The 26,694-nt window shown below is 33.1% G+C and overlaps 1 protein-coding gene across 10 annotated transcripts in view; it reads right to left on the bottom strand.

Moving 5' to 3' along the window:
• Window positions 1–26,694, bottom strand: part of DMD (dystrophin) — a 2,228,404-nt gene that overhangs the window by 1,299,782 nt on the left and 901,928 nt on the right. For 9 of the 10 annotated variants that reach the window (XM_061410475.1, XM_061410469.1, XM_061410467.1 and 6 more), the window contains 4 exons: window positions 13,343–13,465; window positions 10,632–10,769; window positions 7,754–7,906; window positions 6,709–6,891 (listed from right to left, as the gene is read on the bottom strand). In XM_061410475.1, the coding sequence (XP_061266459.1) occupies window positions 6,709–6,891; window positions 7,754–7,906; window positions 10,632–10,769; window positions 13,343–13,465 (597 nt within the window). The remainder of the gene's footprint in view (window positions 1–6,708; window positions 6,892–7,753; window positions 7,907–10,631; window positions 10,770–13,342; window positions 13,466–26,694) is intronic. The other variant, XM_061410473.1, reaches the window with a different exon arrangement.

Raw genomic sequence — 26,694 nt, 5'->3', positions numbered from 1 at the left:
ATATTCCCATTTTACAAAGTATTCACTTTAGAGCTAACTTGTATAACACATTTCTTGAAACTTTTAAATAAATCTACTGACAGATTTCTATCAGCTTTTCAAGAAGTTGTGTATTTTGGCAATGTATGCTTTTAAGTAAATTCCTTACTACAATTTACTCTGATGTAGTAAAAGCTATCCTTTGCAATACATTATTATCCTCAACCTCATATTCAGTCTTTACCTCCTCAGTGTTAAGTTTCGAGAACTTTGTCTTTTCTCAGTATATGCACTTCCAGAAGTAACTGTACTAAAATTTGCTGTTCTGAACAGATATCTTAAACTCACAGTTGGCATGTATAATTACCATGAGTATACAATATTTTTAAAATAGAAAAAAAATACCTATTAAGTATTGCCTGTCTAAATTCTACCAAGTTCTAATTGTTCTGTAGCCTGCCAGGCTCCTCTGTCCATGGAATTCTCCAGGCAAGAATATTGGCGTGGGTCGCTATTCCCTTCTCCAGGGAATATTCCTTAGGGATCTAGGGATGATCGAACCCAGGTCTCCTGCATTGCAGGTAGACTTTACCATCTGAGCAACCAGGGAAGCCTCTAATTTCAGCTTGTAAATGAAAGGATGGCTAAGTTTTAGTATCTATACGAAAGTCTACTTGAAAAATATTCCATAAAGAGACAGTATATACAAAGGTCCTGAGATAGAAATGATGCTATGTGCTTAAGTGGGGTCACTAAGAGTTGGGCACGACTGAGCAACTTCACTTTCACTTTTCACTTTCATGCATTGGAGAAGGAAATGGCAACCCACTCCAGTGTTCTTGTTCTCCAGTGTTCTTGCCTGGAGAATCCCAGGGACGGGAAGCCTGGTTGGCTGTCTATGGGGTCACACAGAGTCAAACACCACTGAAGCGACTTAGCAGCAGCAGCAGCAGTTTAAGTATACAGGACACTTTAAAGCCTCTGTATTAGGAGAATGCCAAAAGGGAGATAAAGTTGGAGTAATAGGAATAGTAGGCAGGGACCAAGCTATGCAGAAACTCATAAAATTTCATTAGAATTGTAATAAGCAGCAGAGGCTTGACAGAATCCCACATATACTTTTAGGAATTCTCTGATTTCACCAAGGAGACTATAATGTAGGTGGGTAAACATGGGAAATAAGGACTAGCGGGCTGCTGAAGTAATTGAGATGAGAGAGAATACAGTGTTGTCAAGGGTTTCTGCAATAAAGTTTCTGAGGAGTGGTCCAATTAAAGATGTATTTTGCAGGTAGAGCCAACAGAATTTGAAGTGAATTCCATGCATAATATAGAAATAAGGAGGAATCATGGATGATGTTTAGATTTTGGACCTAAGTTAAAGGGAATTTACTAACAGCTGCAGAGTTTTGTAGGAGCCATTTATATAGGAGTGAAAATTAATTATTCTTGACTTGGCTATTTTATGTGTGAAATACCTGTTAGGGTTCTAAAATAAAAGCTGAATAAAAAGTTGTCAGAGGTAAATTGTCAGATATCAGTATTATTTACTTAGTCTTTGAAGTCATAGGATATCCAGAGCAAATGGGGGTTGTCATATTTAGAAAAGGACATTTCTTTTCCTTCTTTCAATAAGATGTATTTTTGTATTTTATATTTAAAAAATTTTTTTTCTCCTCTCCCTGAGACAGGTCATGCATATATTGCCTATTCCAAAGGTTTACTACATTTTTTTCCTTATAAACATGATAACTGGCAATAATTCATATTGAACACAATAGGCACAAACCTTATATTTGCTGCTACCATCTAGAAATAACCTTGTATTTATTGTATTTTCATTATTGTGAGATCAAATCACTTTAATATTCTAATAGAACTCTATGTTTTCCTTTGCAGCAATTGCCACAATTTTAGTGGCTAATTACAAGATTTGTTTGTTTTTTATACATATAAACTAATGTTATATACCTTTATATAGCTTGCTACTTCTCTGTGGTTCTGTGTTCTGTTTTACACTAGTATATTGTTTAGTAATTTTTTCAGTGAGAATCTATAGGTTATAAACAGTGTTCATTTATTTGAAAATATAGTGTTTGTATATCTGAAAATAGTTTGTCTTCATTCTTGAATCACTGTTTACAGGATTCTTTTGAACATTCACCTTGAACATTATCCTAGTGTCTTCTAACACCTATTATTGAGGACAAGTTGGCCAGTCTATGGAGCTTTCTGCTTTTGGTCCTTAGCAGCTTTTATGGTGACCTTCCTGATCACTGATGTTCTGAGTTTCACTCAGACTTTGCTGGTTGTGAGCTTGTTTTTATTTATTACAAACTGGTTGAGTTTCATTCAGTTTGAGGACTCATGCAAATTGAGCTTTATTCAATTTGAGGTCTCATGTAAATTGAGATTTATTCAATCTTGTTAAATGTCAGTCATTTATATAAAATAATGTCTCTTCCCCTGGCTCTCCACTTTATCAATCTGGAACTCTTTTCAGGCATATGTTTGAGCTTTTTATTCTATCCTCTCCATCTTCTGCTATTTTCAGCAAAGCACAAATTTCCTCAGCATCTTTCAATTAACATATTCCTTTTCTTCTATAACGAACCCACCATTTAAAAAGTTGAGCTATTATTTCAATAATTACATGTTAATTTCTAGATTCTATGTTATCAGTTTCCTATTCACTTTTCAAAATGGCTTGTTGTTATTATAAGAATTCCATTCCATCTTTATTTTTGAAATCTTTTTGAACATTAAAAAAGCATTTTCATGTCCTTTACTGTCTTCTTATCTCTAATTTCTTCAGGTGTGCATACTCCTTTTAATTTGGGCATGTTAACATCACTTACAGAAAGCATTTTTTCATATCCATTTTAATTTTAACCTGTGAGCTTATTTTGCTCAGGAGTTTCGCATAAGGGTTGTTGCATATCCTCATTGTGAAATTTTGTGGTTGGATTTTCTTGGGATCTCTGAGGTTAACTGTCAAATATTACAATTAACCTTGATAAAATTATGCATAGTTTTCTGCTGCTGCTGCTAATTCGCTTCAGTCGTGTCTGACTCTGTGCAACCCCATAGACGGCAGCCCACCAGGTTCCCCCGTCCCTGGGATTCTCCAGGCAAGAACACTAGAGTGGCTTGCCATTTCCTTTTCCAATGCATGAAAGTGAAAAGTGAAAGTGAAGTTGCTCAGTCGTGTCCGACTCTTCACAACCCCATGGACTGCAGCCCACCAGACTCCTCCGTCCATGGGATTTTCCAGGCAAGAGTACTGGAGTGGGGTGCCATCGCCTTCTCTGGCATAGTTCTCTATTATATTTTAAAAGCCTTTATATTTTTCCTCCTCTTTCTTTACCTTTCTACAGAAAATAATTTAGCTAATGCTCTATTGCCAAGTTTATGGAAAATTATGCCTTCATTGGCAGAATCAACAGCTTTGCGTGAAATTTCCCACAAATACTATGTAACTCTAGACAAAACTACTTGCCAAGAACTATGAAATCTAATTTTTAATTTACATTGAACAAAATAGATCTACCTGTTGTTAATAATATTTTAAACCTATGGGACCTACTCATCCCAATCCTCTTAATGATTCACAAATATACTATACATTTTAAAATAATGTGTCTCATTCCAATGTTAACTTATATACAGGAAGAAGAAGAAGAAAAAACTATTGATTCACTTAACTTCAGTTAACCTCCATAATGTAGCTGTTTTTTTTTTTTTTTTACAAATATTACCATATTTTATTATTATAAACATCCTCATCCCCATGGTAGAAATGCAAGAAACCAGGCTGGAAGAGACTGGTGATCATACAGCCAGCAGATGGAATCAATGGGATTCACAGGGCCATTCACCCCAGGGAGTGGTCTATTTTACTAGACCACTGTTGTAAAATATCTTACAGAAAACATTCCTCATGTTCAGTTTACAGTCATTGTTTGGTCTTCAGTGAACAGCCAGGTCTGCAAGTCAACGGAACCATATTAGAAATGCCGTGTAATCCTAACTAGGGCAGGAGCTTCAACATGCTCAGTACCTGAAGAAAATCTTACTCACTTTCTCTCAGTCTGTTTTCCCTTCTTTATGGTCTCCAGGATTATCCTGAGGACAATCATTTGTAGACACTCTCTTCTTGGCTTTGGTCTACACTCTTGCCTGGCCCGGGGCTGCCCCATGGTTACCTGAGACCCAAGTACCAGGGTTTTTCTGAGCTTTACTATGGTCATATGTAACTCTGATCTGGACCTAGTCCCTGAAGTATCTAATTTTACACCGCTTAGTTTATTTCTGAGTCTTTATCTCTGAAATGAATACAATTAATTTCTCATTTTAAATTCAGTTCTCAAATATTAAGCACTTCATAGTACTGCCTAAAATCTTGAATTGCTACTTCTAAGATATGAAAGACTAACTGAAAATCCATAGAAATCTAGAATTCATATACAGAAATAACATAAAGGGACATTTGAGAAGAAATAATTATAGAAATAGAAAAGGGAAATGCAAGGGGAGGAAAGAAATTTGGAAGCTCTGACTACCTGTGCTACATCAGGGCCATGGTAAGATTATCCCAAACATAACTCTTAGTTAAGACGTTTGCTTGTGGCTGTCTCAAATGTTCTCACTGTAGATTAATTGGGAAAGATGACTCTAAACCAGTCGATATGTGAAATAAGGTTTTTTAACATTTATTAGCAATCAGTGGACTATATACATCTTTGATCTATCAATCTATCAAATTTCAGATCTAATAAAAATCCAAGGCTAAATATAATTGTAATATTAAATTGATTATTCTTCATGTATATTGTTCTTACTTGTTTTATCATGGAAAATTAACATACAACTTTTTCCCCAAGCCATGCATCATCTGTATTTTGGGATCCTTCAGATATAAAAATCAAGAAGAAATGGTTTCTGAAGAAAATATATTTTATGAATATTTATTTCAAAAGTTTTATAGTGGTTCACTTATCCTTACTTTACCTCAGCAATCTTTATTATGTTTTACAAATATTTGTTGAGAGCCTATTATATGCAGGTACACAATGGTATTTTAAGTGAGTGGTTTAGGGTTTTGATACTGTGTCTATTTAACTATAAAGTGTTAATAACTTACCTTGACAAAGTTGTAAAAAAAAAAAATTAACCCTGCATATAGCTTGTGTCAAGACGTAGGGGAAATGGAATTGGAGAAAATAGTGAGTAGTAAGATAATTCAAAGCAAAGGACTTAAATGATGTATTAAATGGAGGCAAAAATATTTTACTTAAATTTTCTTTATGGTTGCCTTAATCTTTCAATTCATTTTGCATCCATTGGCACAAGCTTTCTGTTAGTGTAAGCTTGAGTGATTTATGACTATTATATTCATAATATCTAATACAAAAGATAATAGGCTGAAACATTCAATCAGCTAGAATTGGACTTAAACTGCAATATATTACAGTTTAAACATACCTTATATTAGTACTTTCAATTTCTCAGAATATTCAGCTGCTATTAAATATTAAAGTACTTGGAGTTCTTAGAAAACAGTGTATGCAAGGATTTTTCTAATGCATTTAAAAGAAGTAATGATAATATGGAGTATTTTTCACCGAGTTAATAAGCAACATTAACAAAATTATATGCTTAGAAAACAGTTATGCTAATTGTCTAAGACATATTCAATCATTCATCCCATATTAAATGGAATCAACAATATCAAAGAAGAAATACCCAACTAAGTCTCATCTAGGAGTTGAAACAAATAAAACTGTCATCAACTAGGTCAAAGAGGGTTGAATATCTGTCGGTTTCATGTAAGTTAACCTAACATAATTATAAAGCCTCATTTTGCAGACTTTCACACCCTGGTTTTGTGAGGAGCACTGTATTTGCATAATAACAGAGTGGTGATTATTTCACTTCACTTTACAATCTCTCAGAATAGCAACAAAAATGTATCTGCTAGAAAATCCCTATGGTTTATACTCTATTACAAATACAGTTCTAAAAAGATCAAGCTTATGATTGTGACTTGCATTTTTAAAGACAGAATCATAAAATTTCCATACAGTTGTTTGAAAGAGAACAGTGGTTTCTTCACCTCTTGGCTTATGATATTTCAGTAGTAACAATATTTTATATTCTCAACCTGCTATCAATTATTAATGATCTCACTAGGCATACAATCCTTCTATAAACTTTTTAACCCATCAAATAGATAAGCCAGGTGTGAGGACTAAACTATAATGTTTAAGTCATGAGATAAGAAGTCCTTGTGCAAGTTGATATAAGTTCTTTCACAAAAGATTTATTGTTTACCATGTATACATTAAGAAAGTAAAATTAGCATGGGATGGTCTCAGGAAAGCAATACATATTTTTGGATTAGATGCTGAAATAAAGTAAATGTTATGGTAAATTGACAAATTCACACTGCTAATGTTATGAAAAAATGATGTGGCAAAAGAAATTAAGATGTATTTCTCATTTTTGATAAGGGCACTCTTTCCTATGCTCTATTAATAGATTACGTTTTTAATCTGAAAAACTAACCACTGGGGTTAGGGAAGCCCAAAGGTAGGGGAAACTGCCCACTTTCAGAATGCAGATTAGAACTTTGAAATTGCACCCAGATTTTTTTTTCCTTTTGGTTAGTAGGCCTCTGTTGTTAGAGTAGTAGTTGCAAACACATATAGGTTTGCCAGTAACAACTCACAATTTGTGCAAAGTTGAGTCTTCGAAACTGAGCAAATTTGCTCTCAATTTCCCGCCAGCGCTTGCTGAGCTGGATCTGAGTTGACTCCACTGCCATTGCTGCCCCATCCTCAGACAAGCCCTCAGCTTGCCTATGCACTGCATTCAGCTCCTCTTTCTTCTTCTGCAACTCACGATCAATTTCCTATTGAGCAAAACCAATACAGGGCCCAGGGCAGTTAGCTAACCACATGAATCAACCTATCCCAGCACATACCTGTCCCAGAAATTTCACAGGCTGTCTTCATTTTATTTTCACTATTCATAAGTTACAAGTATGGAAGCCAACACTGTCATCTTCAAGGACCCAAATATTATTTCAGCTTTTATTTGAATGCTCAGTTTTAGACACTCTAATTGAGAAAATATTGAAATTGATCTAACAGATTTCTTTGTCAATTCCTCTAGTGTTTTTGGGGTTGACCCAAATTAACGAAGTGATTACTCATTATTAATAGGGACCATCCAGATAGAATATAATTTAGTGGGTAAGTGAATAAGTAATTTATTTCCTTTTTAAAGTTTTGAGGAACTCAACAGAGAATGAAGCAAAATAAAAAGTGTAAAAAAAAACAGAAAAAAACATCTTCAGACAATATGCAACAGATAAATCTATAGAGATTTGACACTGATGTGAGAAGATGCTCTGATGAAATGAATGTGCTAACATGAGATAGAAGTCGTCCATATACCGATAAGTCATTTGTTCATCTGGAACAAAGATACACAGAGTCAATTACAATTTTACCAGAAAACATATAACATTTCTAGTTCATTTCACAATGTCTAAGAATAAAACATTTTATTCATTCAACATTATGTCAATTGAAAAACAATACAATACATTTACTAAAACAAAACAAAATACAGAGAAACACCTCAAACTGGGGAGAACACTAATAGAAGAAACAACAACATCAACATTTAAAACATGATCTGTACAGGTTAAGTTCAATAAATTAAAATGTAGCAACAAATCTGAGATTGACATTCTAAAACAACATTACCTTTATTTTCCTTTCATCTCTGGGTTCAGGTAGGCTGGCTAATTTTTTTTCAATGTCATCCAAGCATTTCAGGAGATCATCAGCCTGCCTCTTGTACTGATACCACTGGTGAGAAATTTCTAGAGCCTTTTTTCTTCTTTGAGACCTCAAATCCTGTTCATGGTGCAGATATTATTAAAATATCAATATATAAGCATATTATACTTCTGGCTGTAGTCATTTAAAAATAATTTGGTTCCCTCACCTTCTTGTTCAGGTTCAGTTAAATTCACATTTAAATGTTACCCATACAAGTAGATTATTAAATTACGTATTCATGTGACAGGACCCATGACATGAAGCTAAGAAAACTGAACAATGCACTTTCAGTATTTTTTCTTAGTATGCTCAAACTTGTTTAGAAATCTTTTCATATTTAATTAACTCTTAATGAATCAAATAAATTACTGTGTAGAGTTTGTTAAACTGTTCAATATGTGAACTCAATTGAGGTAACTACATACTTGCACAAACTTGCTGAGTTTGCATTTGAATTTTAAAATAGGTAAAAATTCTAAAATTTCTATCTTCAGCACCAGGTTCAAAATTTTAAGTTTATATAGCCAAGCTATTTACATTCATAATTTTAGAAATGTCTGCAAAAACGTTTCATAGGACATGAATATTTTGTGATTAGAAACATAAAGTGTTTTTAGTTATCACAGAAATTGCTTCAAGCTATATATGTTCAAGTGTGAAAAGTGTATGCCTGTGAGTATGCATGAAAATGACAATTTAAATATCATAAAAATTATTTTTCTTTTAAGACTTGTATGGCAAACTTTCTCATTGGCATCAAATCCAAATGCAAAATGATAAAATTTAGAAAAGGAAATGTGCATGGTTTTCAATCAACCTGATGAGATAAATAAGGGTGACTACTTTAATGAATCACAAAAGGGGAAAATTAATCATCTTACTCCTTACAAGATCATCCAATGTCTTCCTTGATCAACAGAATTTGTTGTAATGCTATTTTACAAGGGAATATATTTTACATGTTTTATAAGGGAACATAAGAGCTCAGGATACAGTTTCCATTTCTTCAGAGTAGTAGCAATTAGGGTTTCATGTATAGATATAACTGGAGCAAAAGAAAAGAGTGAATATCAAAGAACTGCTGAAATATTCACTGCATTGGAAAGTTTCACCTTCTTTGAAATATTTCATAAGGACTAGACTTGAACACTTGGCAGATTAACAACTACTGAATTTAGTATATTGGTGTGGCAAGTGTTGATTTTCATTAATTGCTTTTAACATATATCTGAGAAAACTGATTTTGATTTCATTCTGCATTTTGTTTAAAATTGGGGATGTAAAATTTTCTACAGTTTACATTTTCAGTTGAATTTCTAAACCTCCTATGGAGGTAATAAATGCCTGGGATGAGCCAGATGGAATGCTGCTTTTTTCAAAGGTACCAAGATACAGCCACGTGAAAGAGAGTTGAGCCATGCCTTACTGGTGACACAACTCACATCTTCGCCAAGAGAAGGGGCTTGTGGTCGCCAAATCTGAAATTCCTTTTATTTCCTAAGCACAAGGTGGTGTGTAATGTGTAAAGATATTAAGAGATATTATAGAGATTTCTTTACAGGTATGCCAGATAACCATTAAACACTGCTGTTCAGTAGGACACATATCATCATATGACCAGTGTAGATGTTTCTAAAAGCTTGGTCACAGTTGGAAGCGTGTGGATTACACAGCTTTCTGATTTTCTGAGCACATTATGGCCTGCTCTTGTACTCCCTCAGGGAAGAGGCCTTTTCTATTTCCTATATTTATCAGCAGTTACCTTCAGAACACCTGCTGGCCAATTAGACTTTCCTTGTGGATTCCTTGCAGGCACAATATTGTGTAATTACATTCTCAGCAGTGTTTATTTGGTTGTCTGACTATATGGGAAAAGGTTTTATACTCTTATTTGCATATAGAAAGCAGAGTCTATTCACCTACAAGGTGGATCCACCTACATGGTTACACAGCTCTAAAAGAGTGATTTACAATGAAAAGCTCAGCAATTAACAGTATTAGAAAATCAGCCATGCATGCAAATAGTGAATATTGAAAAGCACATTAAAAAATAAAAGGTTATTTCACAGAATCTTTCACATGTCCTCCCGTCTCTTCTCAAGAACTTTCTAGATATTATTATATAAACACCAATATTCTATTCTGTCTTCGCTGTGAAATTCCAGATGAGACACATGGGTACTTGAAGCTCTATACTAATGTTGGTTAAAATGAGAGCACCGGTTCTTTCTCATGGACATTAAGATTATTTTAGAGGACTCCTATACAAATGAAATTAGACTTCTAAATGTTTAGTTAGTTGCGAAGAATAACTCTCTTTAAGGCAAAATGAAGTTAACTGGAAAAAAATGAACTATTAAACAAATATTAGGTTATCCCAAAAAGTGAACCTACTCTGAATTAAATCAAGAAAATATCAAGAGCAGAAAGCCTCAGAAATATACAGATTGGTTATGCTGACAGTTAAACAGGTTTTTCAAGACACATGTCAAAATAACCTACAAAATAGATTGTATTACAAAATTAAATATATGAACACAATGAATGATGCATTTAATATCTTTTGATTACTACTCAGAAAAATGTGTCTAAGTAAATACCTTGAAATTTTTAAGCAACACATCTTTCAAAATCAAAGACAGCACTCAAAATTGTTAAAGCACAGACACTGAACAGAAAAAAAAAATTTGTATTTCTGGTGACTAAGATTCTTAAGCAAATTTTATTTATGAACAATAGATTTTATCCTGTACATGAAAAAAAACACAGGCAAGGTATATTATAATTTTAGCTCTAATACCTTGAGAGCATTATGTTTTGTCTGTAACAGCTGCTGTTTTATCTTTATTTCCTCTCGCTTTCTCTCATCTGTGATTCTTTGTTGTAAGTTGTCTCCTCTTTGCAACAATTCTTTTACAGTACCCTCATTGTCTTCACTCTGATTAAAAACAACAAGTACAGTCTTCATTTTGGTTTAAAAAAAGCTGTACATCTTTAACAGAGATAATAAAACATGTTATTAAAACACACACAAAAAAATCCAATTTAAAATTTTCAGGGAATGCTATCCTAAGATACTGCACTCAGAGTTTCTTTTTTAATATGCTATACTTTAACTTTTAAAAGAAGTTTCCTCCTATTTCAAAAGGACACATATGATTAGAGTTGTATGAAGAAAGATGGGGGAGCAATTTACTACATCATTTCAGACAAGTGAATTGTTATGAAAGCATTCTTTGGGCTTTGATTTTTAATGCATTTCTAGAAATTAAAACAGAAAACAACTTTGGAGAAGAAAACAAAACTTGTTATATATAATGTTATTTCACAGAGGAATATAGATGTGGCTCTGTGAATGTGAGACTGTAAAATTTTAAAATTTAACACACACTCCTAAGTGAAAATGCATTGTTTTAAGTGTACACTGATTTATATATAATAAGTTCCGTTTTACATAAACTAGCTTCCCTGGTGGCTCAGATGGTAAAGCGTCTGTCTGCAATGCGGGAGACCTGGGTTCAATCCCTGAGTTGGGAAGATCCCCTGGAGAAGGAAACGGCAACCCACTCCAGTACTCTTGCCTGGAAAATCCCATGGATGTAGGAGCCTGGTAGGCTACAGTCCGTGGGGTTGCAAAGAGTCAGACACGACTGAGCAACTTTTCTTTCTTTTCTTTTACAGAAACTAAATGACCAAATCTAGAACAAATATTAGAGCTTTAGGAAAAAACGTGCTCGACTGCTGTCAAATATTGCAGATAATTTCTAAAAATAAGTCACATATGCATGTTATTTTAAAATAAATACAATTAAGTAAATATTAAATATGGATTATAAAAATGACTTCAAATATTTTAATATGCAGTTTGGTCTTTAGACTCTAATAAAATTATTTTTATTTATTTTGAAATAAAATTATTTAAACAGTGTTTGTCCAACAGAGTAGCATATGTAACCATTGGATGTTTCACTTCTATTTCCTATCTTTCTTTCAATGCAATATATAAATACTTTCTATCAAGAAGGTTTGCTTTTTAATAGTACCCAAGGTACTCTGATGAATTAAGGGAAGGAGACAATTTTTAAATGTGACATGCTTGTGTTTATAATCATCCGTGGCATTCAATGTTGCATACTTAAATCTCTAATGCATATGTTAACTTCTACACACAACTGAGAAACTATTCCATTTTTTTAAAGAAATGAGATTTTCATCTGAGATGTGCCAGTTACTTGTCTAATGAAATAATGTAATAGACACTTATGTTTATAGTCTTTGAAAAACCTTCCTTTTAAGAATATGTCATTAAAAATCTGAAACATTTCCTGGGACTGAGGACAAAAATAATGAACAAACAAAAACCCTACTGCACTTCTTTCCCCACACCAGCTGAAAGCTAGAGGGCAGAGTTGGTGAGCAGCCCAAGAGGTAAGAAGCATTCTTTTCCACCTTGGTGCCCTCTGGTTTCTTCTTTGACATGAATAAGAGGTAGTTGTAACTTGGTATCTTAGAAAAAGGTTTGTCTGGTCTTTCTTTCCATGAGCTGAGTTGGCAAGATCATCAAACCCATACATAGGGAGTACTGAGTTAGGCAGCTCCAGGAAGTCAGAAATGATACCAACGAGAACTAAGATTGGTAAAAATGGTTCTCCTATTGCTTCATGTGCCTATTATCTACAACTTATAATTTACCTTCTGATATCATTTTCAATCACTGTCTGAGAAGTCTCTAGCACTGATACATGTCTGAGAAATCTCTAGCATGACATATATAAAGGTTAATAATGCCATATAGGTGATGGTTGTGGACAGGGGAAAGGAAATTGTGAAGAGGAGTAAGGATAAAAAATAAGTCAGTGAAAAAGAATGTGAGGCAGAAATATTCAAGCCAGAGAGAAACGTAAAAGACATGTTGAAATTAATCAGGGTATAAGAAGAAAGTTATGAGTCTGGGAATAGCCCACATGGTTATATTTCTTTTTTCCCATGAAATAAGCAGCATGAATTTACACATATTTTAGATATATACTATACTACTTGTTAAATGTTTTTGTAAAACTACATTGTGTTAAGTTTTAATAAACAATGTTTATATCATGTATAATTGCCCCTTATCCAAAATAAATGTTACATTACCAAAAATAGGACTGAAGCAAAATAGCAGCCATCTCTGATGTCTGTGCTTTTATTATTATTATTATTAAGTTTCTAATTTATTTTCTGATTTGACTTTTTTTTCCATTCATTACATTTTGTCTTTTGAGTATGGACAAAACATTGCTGGGTGATTTATTAGAATCTATAAGTACTCCTGTATGCCCATATCATAGTAATTTGGCATTCATAACAGTTCAATAACAATACTTTGCATTTGTAATAAATCATTAGAATCACAAAATGTACAAGGTATGCTCTGAGAATTTAGTTGGAGACTTGAATTATCTAGTTTCCTTTGAAATATTTATTCATTTCATTCATAGTTCATTCACACTTTTATCACAACCAATTTACCATATCTTTATTGAAGTCTTCCTCTTTCAGATTCACCCCCTGCTGAATTTCAGCCTCCAGTGGTTCAAGCAATTTTTGTATATCTGAGTTAAACTGCTCCAATTCCTTCAAAGGAATGGAGGCCTAAAAAAAAAGATAGTGCTAATTTAAATCAAAATTACTTTTTATTAGAAATATAAGCCAAAAAATGCATTTGTTCAACCTCCTGTTGCTAAAATAATGACATGCATTATGTTTCCATATTATATTTTATGAAAGTGTTGAAATACAACTGGGAAAGTACCTGAGGATGCAAATAAAGACAAACATTTAACATCATCAGAGCTGAACATACATGCAGAATAATGCAATACTCATCATTCTGATTTTTCAGCAAAAGTCAATTTCCATATACTTGGCTGGTCTAATTATTAATATCCTAAAGTTGAATTTGATCTTATTTTAAATATTCTGATATAAATATCATTTGGGTAAATATCTCATCAGAAATTGCCTCATTAACCTAATAACAGTAAAAGCAGTTGGAAATGTAGAATTGTCTCCTTATCCTCAGAAAAAATATATAGCAATCTGCTTAGATATTTTAAATGACATTTTTAACATGGCAGAATTGACAGGCATGCTCCCATAAGACAATGTCATTAGCTTGTCTTAGGAATGCTGTATTCGGTAGCGCACACACACACACACACCAAAAGAAAAAAAAATGAAAAAAATGAACTCTTAATATCTCAAATGAAAAGTCTGAATATATGTTTTCCAACTTCATAAACATCACATTTCCTTTGATTTTGAAATTCATAATTACCATAGTCTCAAAAATCTTTTTAACCCCTTGTTTTTCTAAAGAAACCACTTGAAGAGGACTGATAAATGAAATTACAGTGAAAATCAAATATATATTCAAAAGAATAGGCAAAAATTAAAGTTCAGTTGATAATATAAATGTTTATTCTATTCATCTGTACCTCTGTATTCAATTCCTGTGCATTAAAATACTAGAAAATATTTTATATCTGATAGCTTTGGAAAACTCACATGTGACAAATAAAAATCTTATTTTATTGACAGCTAAACATTTTCCACTTGAAAAAATAATTTAGGAAAGACCCAGTGTCTTATGCCAATATGACATATTCATCAAGTTGTTCCCCCCTCCCCCTGCCACTCTTCCCCAAGAGATTCCTAGGCTTGTCTTACTCTTTATTATACAGTATCTCCTAGAGGACAATGTGGGAACGTGTCAAAGGAAAAAAGAATATCTAAAGGTATTTAGTTACTAATGAAAAAGTGAACCACTGAATGCTATTCACAAGAAAAAATTCTCACAGGAAACATGAATAAACACTTATCTTCTAGGTACTTGTATACATGCCAGAGAGTATTTATGGAGTCTTTCTAAAGTGCCTTATTTTCAATACTAGTTTTTAAATCCTAATAAATATCTGAAATATAATAATATGTTCTAGAATCAGTACAGATTGGAAGTATTATAAATAGGCATTTGAATGGTGTTCGCATCTCTATTATTAACATACTTCTATACATTAAAATCATATATTATATAATATATTGTAAAGATAAAGAATAATAGCCTTTAATATAACTACACAGTATTAATTTGATGGTGTCTATGTTATTGAGTTGTTCACATTTCCTAAGATTTAATAAGAGTAACTGCATTGTTATACATATACATATATATATATATATGATTTTGTGAATGTATGAAGATAAATGATACCTAAAATAACTTTTTAAGTACTTGCATATCAAAATAACATGTGTCCATTATCTATAATGGATAATCTGATTTAATCCTACACGTGCTTCCTCTCTAGTTCATCCTTTCTCCATATATTCATATATAATAGTTTCAAAGGCTCAGAACTTGGGCATTAATAACTCAATACTCCTTCCCTAAGAGTACTATCTTTCAAAACTTAAATATAACTTTCATAATATCTGTCATTTATCTTTAGCTGTGACCTCACTTTTCAATTCCAATCTAGACTCTTCCATAGCCAGCTGATTACTCACTTAAGTTCAACATGTCTAGAAATGAGCTTATTATCTTGCCCAGAACTGCTCAGAACATTAACTTCCCTAGTTCTGTAAATATAAGTCATTTTTTTCAGTCATCCAAGTCTAAAACATGAGTCAGGCTATTTTCCAACACATCACTCTATTGTCTAATAAATACCAAATACTTGTCAATTCACTTACCATGAATCATTCACTTTCTTTTCTGAGATACCACCTCTCCTAGTTCTCACACAAGACCTATAGCAAAAACCTCCTTACAGATGTACAATGCTTCCCACCTCACCAGTTCTATACCGTGGGCTGTAATCAGGTCAATATGTTCCAGAACCACAGCTTTCATTATGTTACTTCTCTGCTCAAGAAGTACAAGTCAAATAAAGTCCAAACTCCAGCATGATAGTCAAGGCTCCCCCTAATCTTGTCCCAAGGACCTTTCTAACCTTATTTAAATGTTCCATACAGGTCTTTCTTACAGGTCTACTGGTGAACTCCTAGTATCTCTCCCTCAAGGATTAGAATGTTTTTCACCTTCTGGTGGTGGTGGTGGTGGTGCTGCTGCTGCTGCTAAGTCGCTTCAGTCATGTCCGACTCTGTGCGACCCCATAGACGGCAGCCCACCAGGCTCCACCGTCCATGGGATTCTCCAGGCAAGAGTACTGGAGTGGGGTGCCATTGCCTTCTCCATTCACCTTCTGGTGAAGAGCCTAAAATTCCTGCAAGAGAATGGCTAGTTTGGACTTGAGCTCCAACACTGAGCAGCTGAGAGATTTGGGGCAAGTTATCTCCTCTTTGAGCCTCTGTTTCTTTATGTGTAACGTGAGGATAAGAAGAATAGCTACCTCATAGAGCTTTTATGAGCATCAGATATGTTAGAATGTTGTTTGGTATATAAAAGGCTCAATTGATATTGGCTCTTACTGTTTCCCTTCAAATTTGTACCCATCCATTGGCTCGAGTCAGTATCTTCCTCTTTTGAAAATGTCCAGTTTATGAAGGATAAAATAAACACTTGTTGACATGGCATTTTTATTTTAACAACTTATTTAACAAAATCATGGAATTCTAAAGGTAAACATGGAAAAATTGACACTTCAGTTTGGTAAAGTCATATTATTCTTAACAACAAAAATCAATCTGCATCAATATAGTGGGGTCAAGGAGGATGACAAAAAGCTTTCCACCAGTTTGGCCCTGTGCAGCATTTTCATCAGGAATTATTTGGAGATCAACAAGTATGTAAAAAACACATGGTGAGAGGGATGAGCTCCACAAACATCCCATAAAGATGAGTAATTTGTCTGTCTTGTTCAACCTAGAGTCATTTCTGGTACATAGAAGGCACTTATAAATGAAATTTTCCTGAAAAATTAAGTGAATGCATGACTAATCATGGAATAGCGGAAGAAAAATTTGAAGGAGCTCTTGAATGACCTGGAATTGTAAGTAACACAATTTCCATTGTATAAAATTGAAGAGACTGGAGTAGCCAGCACTTCATGCGTGGATGTATACTAATTGCTGGCCAAATGCTAGCAGCAACATGACACCACTCAGTACAAAAATAATATAAGTAGATACAAATAGATTTTCGGAAACACTAGTACTTAGTTATGAATTATTCAAGCAAGATAATGTAAACTTAGACTTCATTAGTAGTACGTGTAGAGTCTAGATTTCCTGATCAAAGACTACCATGGATTTGTTTCTTAAAAAACTATTACATGGATTAGAGATTTTAATTATTCCGTGCAGTTCCAAAGTGAGCAACTAGAATCAATTGGGTAGAAATTACTTGGAGCCTGAATTTTAGTTTAATATAGAAACAACTAATTAGTGCTGCAATTTTTGTCTTTTTAAAGCACTCATTTTAAAGTGGTGAGTGTCTCACTGCTGAAAGTATATAAACAGAAGCAGGATAATGATGTATAGCTTCCCTGGTGGCTCAGCTGGTAGAGAATCTGCCTGCAATATGGGAGACCTGGGTTCATTCCCTGGGTTGGGAAGATCACGTGGAGAAGGGAAAGGCTACCCACTCCAGTGCTAGATGTATTAGAGTATATGTTAGAAGTAAGATACTTTTCACATGAATAATTCTCTAACATTTTATCTATTTAAAGTAAATTCTCTCCTCTGAATTCAAAGATCTTTGTTTACTAGAGGTATGCAGCGATATAGAAATATTACGCAAGTCATATATTTAATTTTCAATGTTATAGTTGCCATATTAAAAAGTGAAAAGCATCAGATGGATTTAGTATTTACCCAATATATCTAAAATACTATTTAACTTATAATCATTATAAAATTATTAATAAGGTATTTTATTTTCATTTTTTCATGTGAAGAATTGAAAACCCACAGTGTATTTTATACTTAGAGCACAACTTAATTTGGAGTAGCCACATTTCAAATACTCAATAACCATATGTAATCTGTGGCTACTTTACTGATAGTAGCCACATTAGCCACAGTACAGATCAACAGCAACTATTATGGCTATGACATTGAGAAGAACCAAAAGTTCATTATTAGTATAAAATATCTCACAGAAGTAATGTTTTACTAATAGGAGTTAAAATGCTGATGTTTTATTCAGTAAATTTTAGTGGATTTAGATACTTTTTATAATGTCCATCTCATTTACCTGTATTCAGACATGTTTCGTATGGGGATTTTCAGGAAGCCCTCTGGAGATAGGAACGTATGGGGATTTTCAGGAAGCCCTCTGGAGATAGGAACATTTATGTGGATGGGTTTGAGAGGTTTTATTAGGAGTCTCTATTCCTCATGTGTAATCCTAGATTGTGTTGCAGTATGTATTTACATACTAGAATGTAATAGTATTTAACATTCAAGGGTTTATATTTTGTCTTCCCAGTAGATTTCTAACTCCTAAAGTTGGGAATACATCTTATATCATTCTGTATTTTCCATAGCAAAAGGAACTCATTTTTTAAACATAAAATGTGCTTGCTTTATAAATTACTAATTTTAGAACATCCAATAGATCAAATTATTCAGTAACTAATTTTATAACCAAAATGACCATACCTACTCAACTCAGTTATTTAAGCTATGCTATTGGCAGGATAAGACCAGCCATTTGACATCCATGTAATTAATATTTTTCAAGAAGTTGGGAAAATTTAATTGCTTTTCCTTAAGAGTTCACTGGTTCACCATTAGGTCATAACTTCTCTGACCAATAAAAGTTTTACATGTTATTCTTTGGTCTTTCTTGGCTTTGTAATTTGTAATACTTATGGAATTTTATAAAATAAATGAGGGAAGCAAAGAATCATGAGTAATAGCTCATTGGTGAGTCATCAAAGTTTAAGTCATATAAAGTATATAAGGCCTGCCTCTTTGATTCAGTATTATGATAAATTATTTGAATAAATTGAAATCAATAGTAGATAAATTATCTTAATTTAAGCATATATTAATTCTACTGACTTTACAGAAAGTACATGACCAAAGAAGAACTAGAATCACAATTAAATCATACTTCCAACAGTGCACACAAGATAAGCTTTAGAATACATAGAAAATAATAATAAAAAGTTATAATATCTCAGCAGAAAGTACAAACCAGGCATAGGTTTTGTACGATTTAATTTTTTACTTACCTTTTCATCTTAAGAGCTTTAGCATGACTGTGTAGTCATACAAAATACAAATAAAGTAAAACATAGGGTAGTTTAATAATCAAACAGATAGATCAACGGACACAAAAGAAAGAAGAGACAGAGAAACTGAGAAAGACAACACTTTGTTTTCCTTGATTTTTAATGTGGCTTCAGATTGCTTAACAGCTATTAATTGTGCTTTGCTGTATGATTTAAGATTAATGAAATTTAAGGCTTTGTTAAAGTTTTAGCATTAATGGTGATTTATATAACAAGTTAACAAACAACAACAGACTGAAAAAAGCAAAATCAATTACAAATTGATTCATTGTAAATTGGAAGCATTCAAAGTTACTCAGATACACTTTATCATTTTTAAAATGTAAGCTTTCTTTTGATTAAATATTACTTCTAACGTGCACAGGTACACTAACATAATAAAGACTATGTTTACACAGAGAGCAAAGTAAACATTTGTTAATATGGACTATGTAATCTTAGTAATCATGATATACGGCCACTACATTCAAATTACACTGAAACCTGAATTAAAAATGAATATTCCAAATGCTATAGATTGGTTTAAAATTGCTTCAAATCAGCCTCCTCTTTCCATTCTGCAGCTCTGAAAATTTATTAATCATTACAATATTGGTATAGATTTAAAATTAAATAAGAATAATCTATGGAAATCAAAATGGATAAAGTTTCAAGGATCAGTAACATCCTATGATACAGAAAAGACACAGTGCTGATATGATATAAAGTTATTTCAAATCAAAATATCTGGAGAGGAAAGAAAACTTACAAAGGGAAATAAGTGTACTGAAAGATCTATCTAAAACAAAGGTAATCAGATGAAGTAGTTTATAGATTTATTCATTGATTTATTTTAAATTCATAAGAGATATATCCAAGGAACATAGACATAATATTTTAAAGATAAAACAAACTGACTTGGATAACTGACATTTCATTGGCTGCATTCTTTAATATTAGATCAGGTACTGGCTTATCTTTGATGCTGTGAGGATAAAAATGTGAAATTGTGGTAACTTCCCAAATTTGTAAAGCTAATTAAGAGACATTACATAGTATATCTGTTGGTTTTGAATTGATAAGATTAATGTTATGGTCACACCTTTTAGATTTGGATATAAAATACACTAATTGGTTAAGACATGTTGGTGGTTCAATAATCACCACACTTTCTACTTTTTATTGAGAATAACTTGAAATACTTTTCTATCTCATGATTATATACGTTTAGTAGTAGCAACTGAAATAGCAGAGGAAAGGACTTAACTCTAAAACATAGGGGGAGACTGATGAATTAAAAATATTACAGCTGGAAAACTGTCTATCTTTTCTTGTTTCTTTCTTCCTTTCTCCCTTCATTCCTTTATTCATCTCCCATTTCTGGTTTTTGTTTAATTATAATTATTTTTAATAGGAAGAAGTACAAAAATCATTGTTTTAAGGGAGACTAGACATTTTCATATTAAAGCATAACAGACCAACAAAAAATTATCTGATGATACAACTAGAGATAAGAACGTATGCTGAGAGTCAGCATGTTGGAGTGGACAAAGTGATGAATTAGGATCTATGTTTTTTAACCAGGCTATCTAACGGAGAAATAGGGCAACTCCCTGGCTCTCTCACAACCCCTGGTAAACATCTGAAAGTTCTGGTCCAAGGAATAATTACTTTTACATCTGTTGACTGATTGGAGGAATCATTTGCCTTTTTTAAAGTATCATGGTCAGAAATCACTAAATCGCTTTAATCATTTTAAATGTCATGCTAATAGGACCTAATTAGTTCTAGCAAATGACCCTGCTCACCAAACTCAATTAACAACTACTTTGAAAATACTGTAAATGATCACAAAAGGAATGTGTTATCCAAGTTCCAATAGAACTAATTTTGTTACAGAGATAGGATATTACAAATGTGCAAAAAATGTTGTTAATATAGAAATTCTGTTGGTAGGCTAACAACTTGCTTATTTCAGTGAAATAAAATTAGCAGGTAGAGTAATACAAAGTCTGGGTACTAATTTATTATTTGAGGATTTTGGCTGTGACTATTCCATATGTAATACTTTAAAATTATGTGATGGCTATATATATTTATCTAAGTTTTCATCTATGCCTTTTAAAATAATATCTTTGTAGAAAATTTTACTAAAAACATATTTGTATAATAAGAACACCTGTACCAATTAACAGACAGTGTTCTCTTTTGTCAGAGAAGGTGTTACATTAGAAATAGACTACAAAGGGGAAAAAGATAAATGTATTTGTATTGATAAAGCTGATTATTGAAAACTGACTTTCAGTTAAAATTCTCAAATCCATTGAATCTTAGATTTCTTAGGTCACATTCATAAGATGGATTACTTATTTCCCACTGATGTTTTGGAAGGTCACAGTATCTAAGATATCCTTAAATTATTTATACTTTTCACATATTAAGCCACTATTTAAGATAAAATTAGATGCAACCATGTGTTTTTCCTGATATATTCTACATTAAATGAAAAACTCACTGGCTCTCTTATAGCCATGTATATTAATAAACACATATACATATACAAAAGTCTCTGATGCAAAGAATGATTACTTTTGCACCTGCTAACACTGATTGGATTGGACTGATTGGAGATCAAAATCTTGACACTTTATAATATTACAGCAATAATATTATGAGTATTTGCATATGTGATAGAAGATCATTCAAATCTCATGTTGTAATTACACACACACACACTGCTACATGGATTTCAAAAGCAATTTTAAGACCCATATGGAAATTAAGGAACATATTGTATATAATACCTAATGACACATAATACGTAATGACTCATTGGAAAAGACCCTGATGCTGGGAAAGATTAAAGGCAGGAGGAGAAGGGGACAACAGAGGATGAGATGGTTGGATGGCATCACCGACTCTATGGACATGAGTTTGAGTAAGCTCCAGGAGTTGGTGATGGACAGGGAAGCCTGGCGTGCTGTAGTCCATGGGGTCGCAGAGAGTTGGACATGACTGAGTGACTGAACTGAATTTAATGGCACGTAAATCTATTTTAATAAAGAATGAAGACATAAGAAAACAAGTTCACCTTTCTTTTGTTTAGTACCAATTACACAGTCAATATGTAACATTTTAGCTCCACAGAAATGTGAAATATTTCTAAATCTCTAGAAGAAATCACAATCTATGGAAATCATGTGTATAAGTTTCCTAATAGTTTCTTACAAAGTAATGCAATTGCTATATTAGTAGGACATAGCTAAAATCTGTTTATTCAATATGCTTTTAAAACTAAGTATTACAATGTGACAAATATATCTTGATGTAAATTTTATTCTGTCTCAGAGACAGCCTTTCACACTTAGTTAGTATTCACTCCTGACTCAGTTTTCATTTCCTCATCTTCTTGGCCTTCATATAGTGATTTACCTCTAGGCTAGTTCTCAGCCTAGCTTCTAGACCAGTGGTTCTCAGAGTATGGTTCTTAGATTATTAGCATCAATAACATCTGAAAACCTGTTGGCCATGAAAATGATCAGCCCTCACTAAAGGCCTACTAAATCTTAGTCTTCAGGTACACAAAGTTTAGAAAGTCACTTCTATAGACGGTCATTTCCTTTCCATTCCCCAAATACCTCTTTATTTCAGTTTCTCACTGTTTCTCATGTCGACTACTGTGATGGATCCCTAATTGGTTTCCCTACTTCCTGTCATTATTCGGTTGAATTTTCTTCACAACTCCTGCAGGGGTAATCTTTCAACAGTGCATGAAAAACAAACAAAAATCAAGAATTCCTCAATGCATACTGAATTAAGCATACATCATTAGTCTGGTTGTCATGACCTCTGCCCAAACTATGTCTCATCATCCTTTCCAGTCTTATCATCCACGCCAAGTTTCGTACTCCATGCTCTATTCCATAAGTAAACTGAACTTACTCTCCACTGAACATACTATATGCTCCTGAGGTTTTGTCATAGATTTATCACAATTGTTACCTCTTCTAGGTTGCTGGAGTGGCTGCTAAATCCACTCAGCATACACTCTTTGTCAGCCCAGTATCCATGAATATACCTAACTCCACCATTAAACAGTAAGCTCCTTGAATCCATCACATCTTACTTAACCATTTAGGTACCACAGTAGCAAAATTCATGACCTGAAAGTGCATGATTGGTAAGAACTCATTCATATTCATCCCTTTTTCTAACCCCTCCTTTATTAATTTTTTTTAAGATCTACCTCAAATATCTTATTTCTCAAATTGTTGACTGTCCTCTCCAACTCCGTTTCTCAGATGATGAAGACAGATAGAGCTTTCAAGTGCAACAAGACTAAAGGAGTCTGTTTACTTGTGCCTTCCTGTTACCCATTCCAAGCTTTTTTCTCCTGCCACTTTCTTTTGCCGATAGGATTCCCCGCAACCACCAGCACACTATGCTACCATGTTCTGAGGGTTTAAATCAAAAAGAGTTAAGTCATGGTGTCTTTCTCCTATCTTTAGCCAGGGTTCTGACATTATGGCTGATTGATTTTTTATAACTCTGACCCTCCCCATCAAAACTGCCATCTTCTCCAATTGATTTCATACATACTAGGAGAGATTAAGCATTCTCAAGCCACAAGATACTACTGATTAACCTAAATGAAATGAGAAGAGATAGCATTTCATTTACTTTATGGACCCTATTTAGGACAATTAGAACTTTCCAGTTCTTAAATTGGTTCCTTTGATAATCTGTAAGGCTGGCCTTTGCAATGGAAATCGCAAAGGCACAGGTTCTTGGCCTCTACCCATTCCAGCAGAGACCAGAAAGAGGTATCAGTTATTCCTCCATTTTCCTCCATTTCTTTTTCTCATCAATTTTTATTTCAACTCTCAAAATTCAGCCATTAAGTCTAATATAGATAATGATGGAAATTATTATTTATATGAATTATTTTGACCACTTTATATAATTTATAATGATTTTAAGATTTTTTTCAATATATACTTTTATATATCTTAGATCATTTGATCCTCACCACAATCTTGAGCTTAAGATAATATAGGCATAACCTTACTACTTTTCTGGATAGAAATGAGGCTCTGTGAGGTAAATGATCAAATCCAAGATCACGCTCCAAGTATTCTGGCTTGGAGTTAAGAACTTTTCTTCTCACCACAATGTTTCTCACTGATATAATTAAAATTACTGCTGCTGAGAACTGCAGCTGATGGACAAGTTCTCAGCCAATCTAAACCGAGGAACCCAATATACATTGCTTTCTAGACTTTGGAATTTCTTGACATGGACAGTCCTCACAGGACACAAAGTCTTCACCAAATAGTGAATCCAGACATTATCAATGAGTTCTCACAGTAAATTTCTGCTTTACTCAATTGCCCTTTCTAGTTGACCTTTAAAAAGGATCCTGAAATTAGTTCTTAAACTGAGTTCTCTCCATATTCACTCCCAGTTGATTTCTGCTTATTTTATCATGGTAAAATTTCTCCCAAGTTTTTCTACTAAGGGAAAACTACACATATACTCAACCTTAAGAAAGTCATTCTCCACACAAGTCTTACCTTCCAGAAGCCCTACTCTAATAGGAACTGGACTTTGAGATCAAATGCTATTCCCAAGAAATCCAGCACTGCACATACAAGTCATTACATGTCTCACTGCACCAACAAAGTTTAGAATTATCAGGGACTATTACAACTAATCAGTCTTAAATTTAACTAATCCAACCCAGAAATTTTATATTGTGTTCTAAGCACATAACTTATACCCCTGAACCTCATCATAGGAAGAAGAAAGATAAAAGATCAGAGATTCCACCATCCAGTAATTCTACTGTTATCCATTTTATATACTCAGTTCTATATAATAATTCCTTTTGGGGGGGATAGTTTTCCTTTAAAAAACTACTTATCTAGTTCAACCCCCATATCTTATAAACACTGAAATGGAATTACAGAGAGATCGCATGTTCTGCCTAATGCTGACAAAGTTCAGAAGTCCATCCATCTCCTATGTCCACTGTTCTTCCTATTACACTATGTGATTGATGAGACCACCTCATTATTAACTGAAAATCTCCATGAAGATGTACTAGTATTAAGCATATGATATGACTGCAATAAGTAGTTAAACTTGTGTTTGTAGACATGTATTTTTAAGCAAGTATCTTTAACATTCTTGTATATCCCATACTTACAAGCACAATGGACACTCAATACCATTAGATGATACAATGAATAAGAAAAATATCACATATGTTCTAATGACATATTTTTTGGTTCATCATGATGACAAAGCTTAATTATCTCTTCAAAGACCCCAAATGGGGTCACTGTTGCATCCAGTCATCTCTATCAATTTAGTGTAAAAGGAGTACTTTGAAAGGTAAAAATGACTGTCATCAAGTAATATATAGTTGAAAATATTGATTTAAAATCTCATATGCTTTTCTTCAGTATGAGTAATAAAAGAAACACATCAAGTGACTCACCTGACACATGATATCTGGAAGTATACTGACACATTCTTACAGAAAGTAGAACAATTCAGAAACTTCTGTTGGTCATGCTATGTCAGTTTGTATGGCACAGGCTGACTTCTACTTATTATTCAATACCTACAAGTCACAATCTTGTGACATAATTTATCTCAATCTAACTGCTGAAAAAAAATCAAGAAAATAATACCCTGTCTGCCCTTAAATATTCTCTAGCTCAGTGATTTATTAAAAAGTATGATGGGAAGAATACAAAACTTAGTAACGAAGCATTAGCAGTAATCTCTCAGATGAATGAAATAACTGTTGGTTGTTTAACTATTACTCATCTAATGATATCTCCAGAAGTAATAACTGTTTATTTAAACTGCAGAGTAAATTCTTACCAAAAAAAAAAAAACTATGAACTGAAAATAAAATTTTAGAGCCTGTAAGGTGTTTTTCAGGTGAGAACCACTACTTAAAATAATATATAAATGAGCAGAACTAATTAAGTTAACTATTACAAATAAAAAGAAATGAATTAAGGTAGGTGAATACCTTTTTGCTTTGGGTAGGAGACTTTTCAAGAGTAATTATGTTTCACATGCAATAAAGTATTTAAGTTTTATATCATATTTCCATATATTTTAGGAATTCCTTTATATGTGCTATTATATATAACAGTGAAACATGTAATGCCTTAGAAGATGTAAATCATGCTATTACTGAGTGTCTATAATTATTAAAACTATTTTTCAAACATATTCTAACTTTCAGGAATCAAAACTTACCTGACATCACATCACATTTACTCACAAATGCTGCAATAATGTTATTCTCATTTAAGATTATTTCTAACAATTATCTGTATGTATAAGCACATGTGTTTCATTTACATACATTTTTGTATTTGAAAGCATATCATATATAGTGAAAAATGTGTCAAACCACATTTTATAAATTTGGGAGATAATACCTTACATTTTGACACTCCCCCAAAGAGCTGGAATTCAAGAATACTGAGTTTATATAGTTTTGCAAGCTACCTATAATATTTTTGCCCTCATTATATGTTATACAAATATAAAGGGTTCTCATGCAAAAGTTCCATATACCCTGGTTCTTCATTAAATAGAGTAAGTATAAAT

The sequence above is a fragment of the Bos javanicus genome, chromosome X (assembly GCF_032452875.1).
Source record: "Bos javanicus breed banteng chromosome X, ARS-OSU_banteng_1.0, whole genome shotgun sequence".
Taxonomy (NCBI): domain Eukaryota; kingdom Metazoa; phylum Chordata; class Mammalia; order Artiodactyla; family Bovidae; genus Bos; species Bos javanicus.
This window is presented reverse-complemented; position numbering and strand designations above follow the sequence as displayed.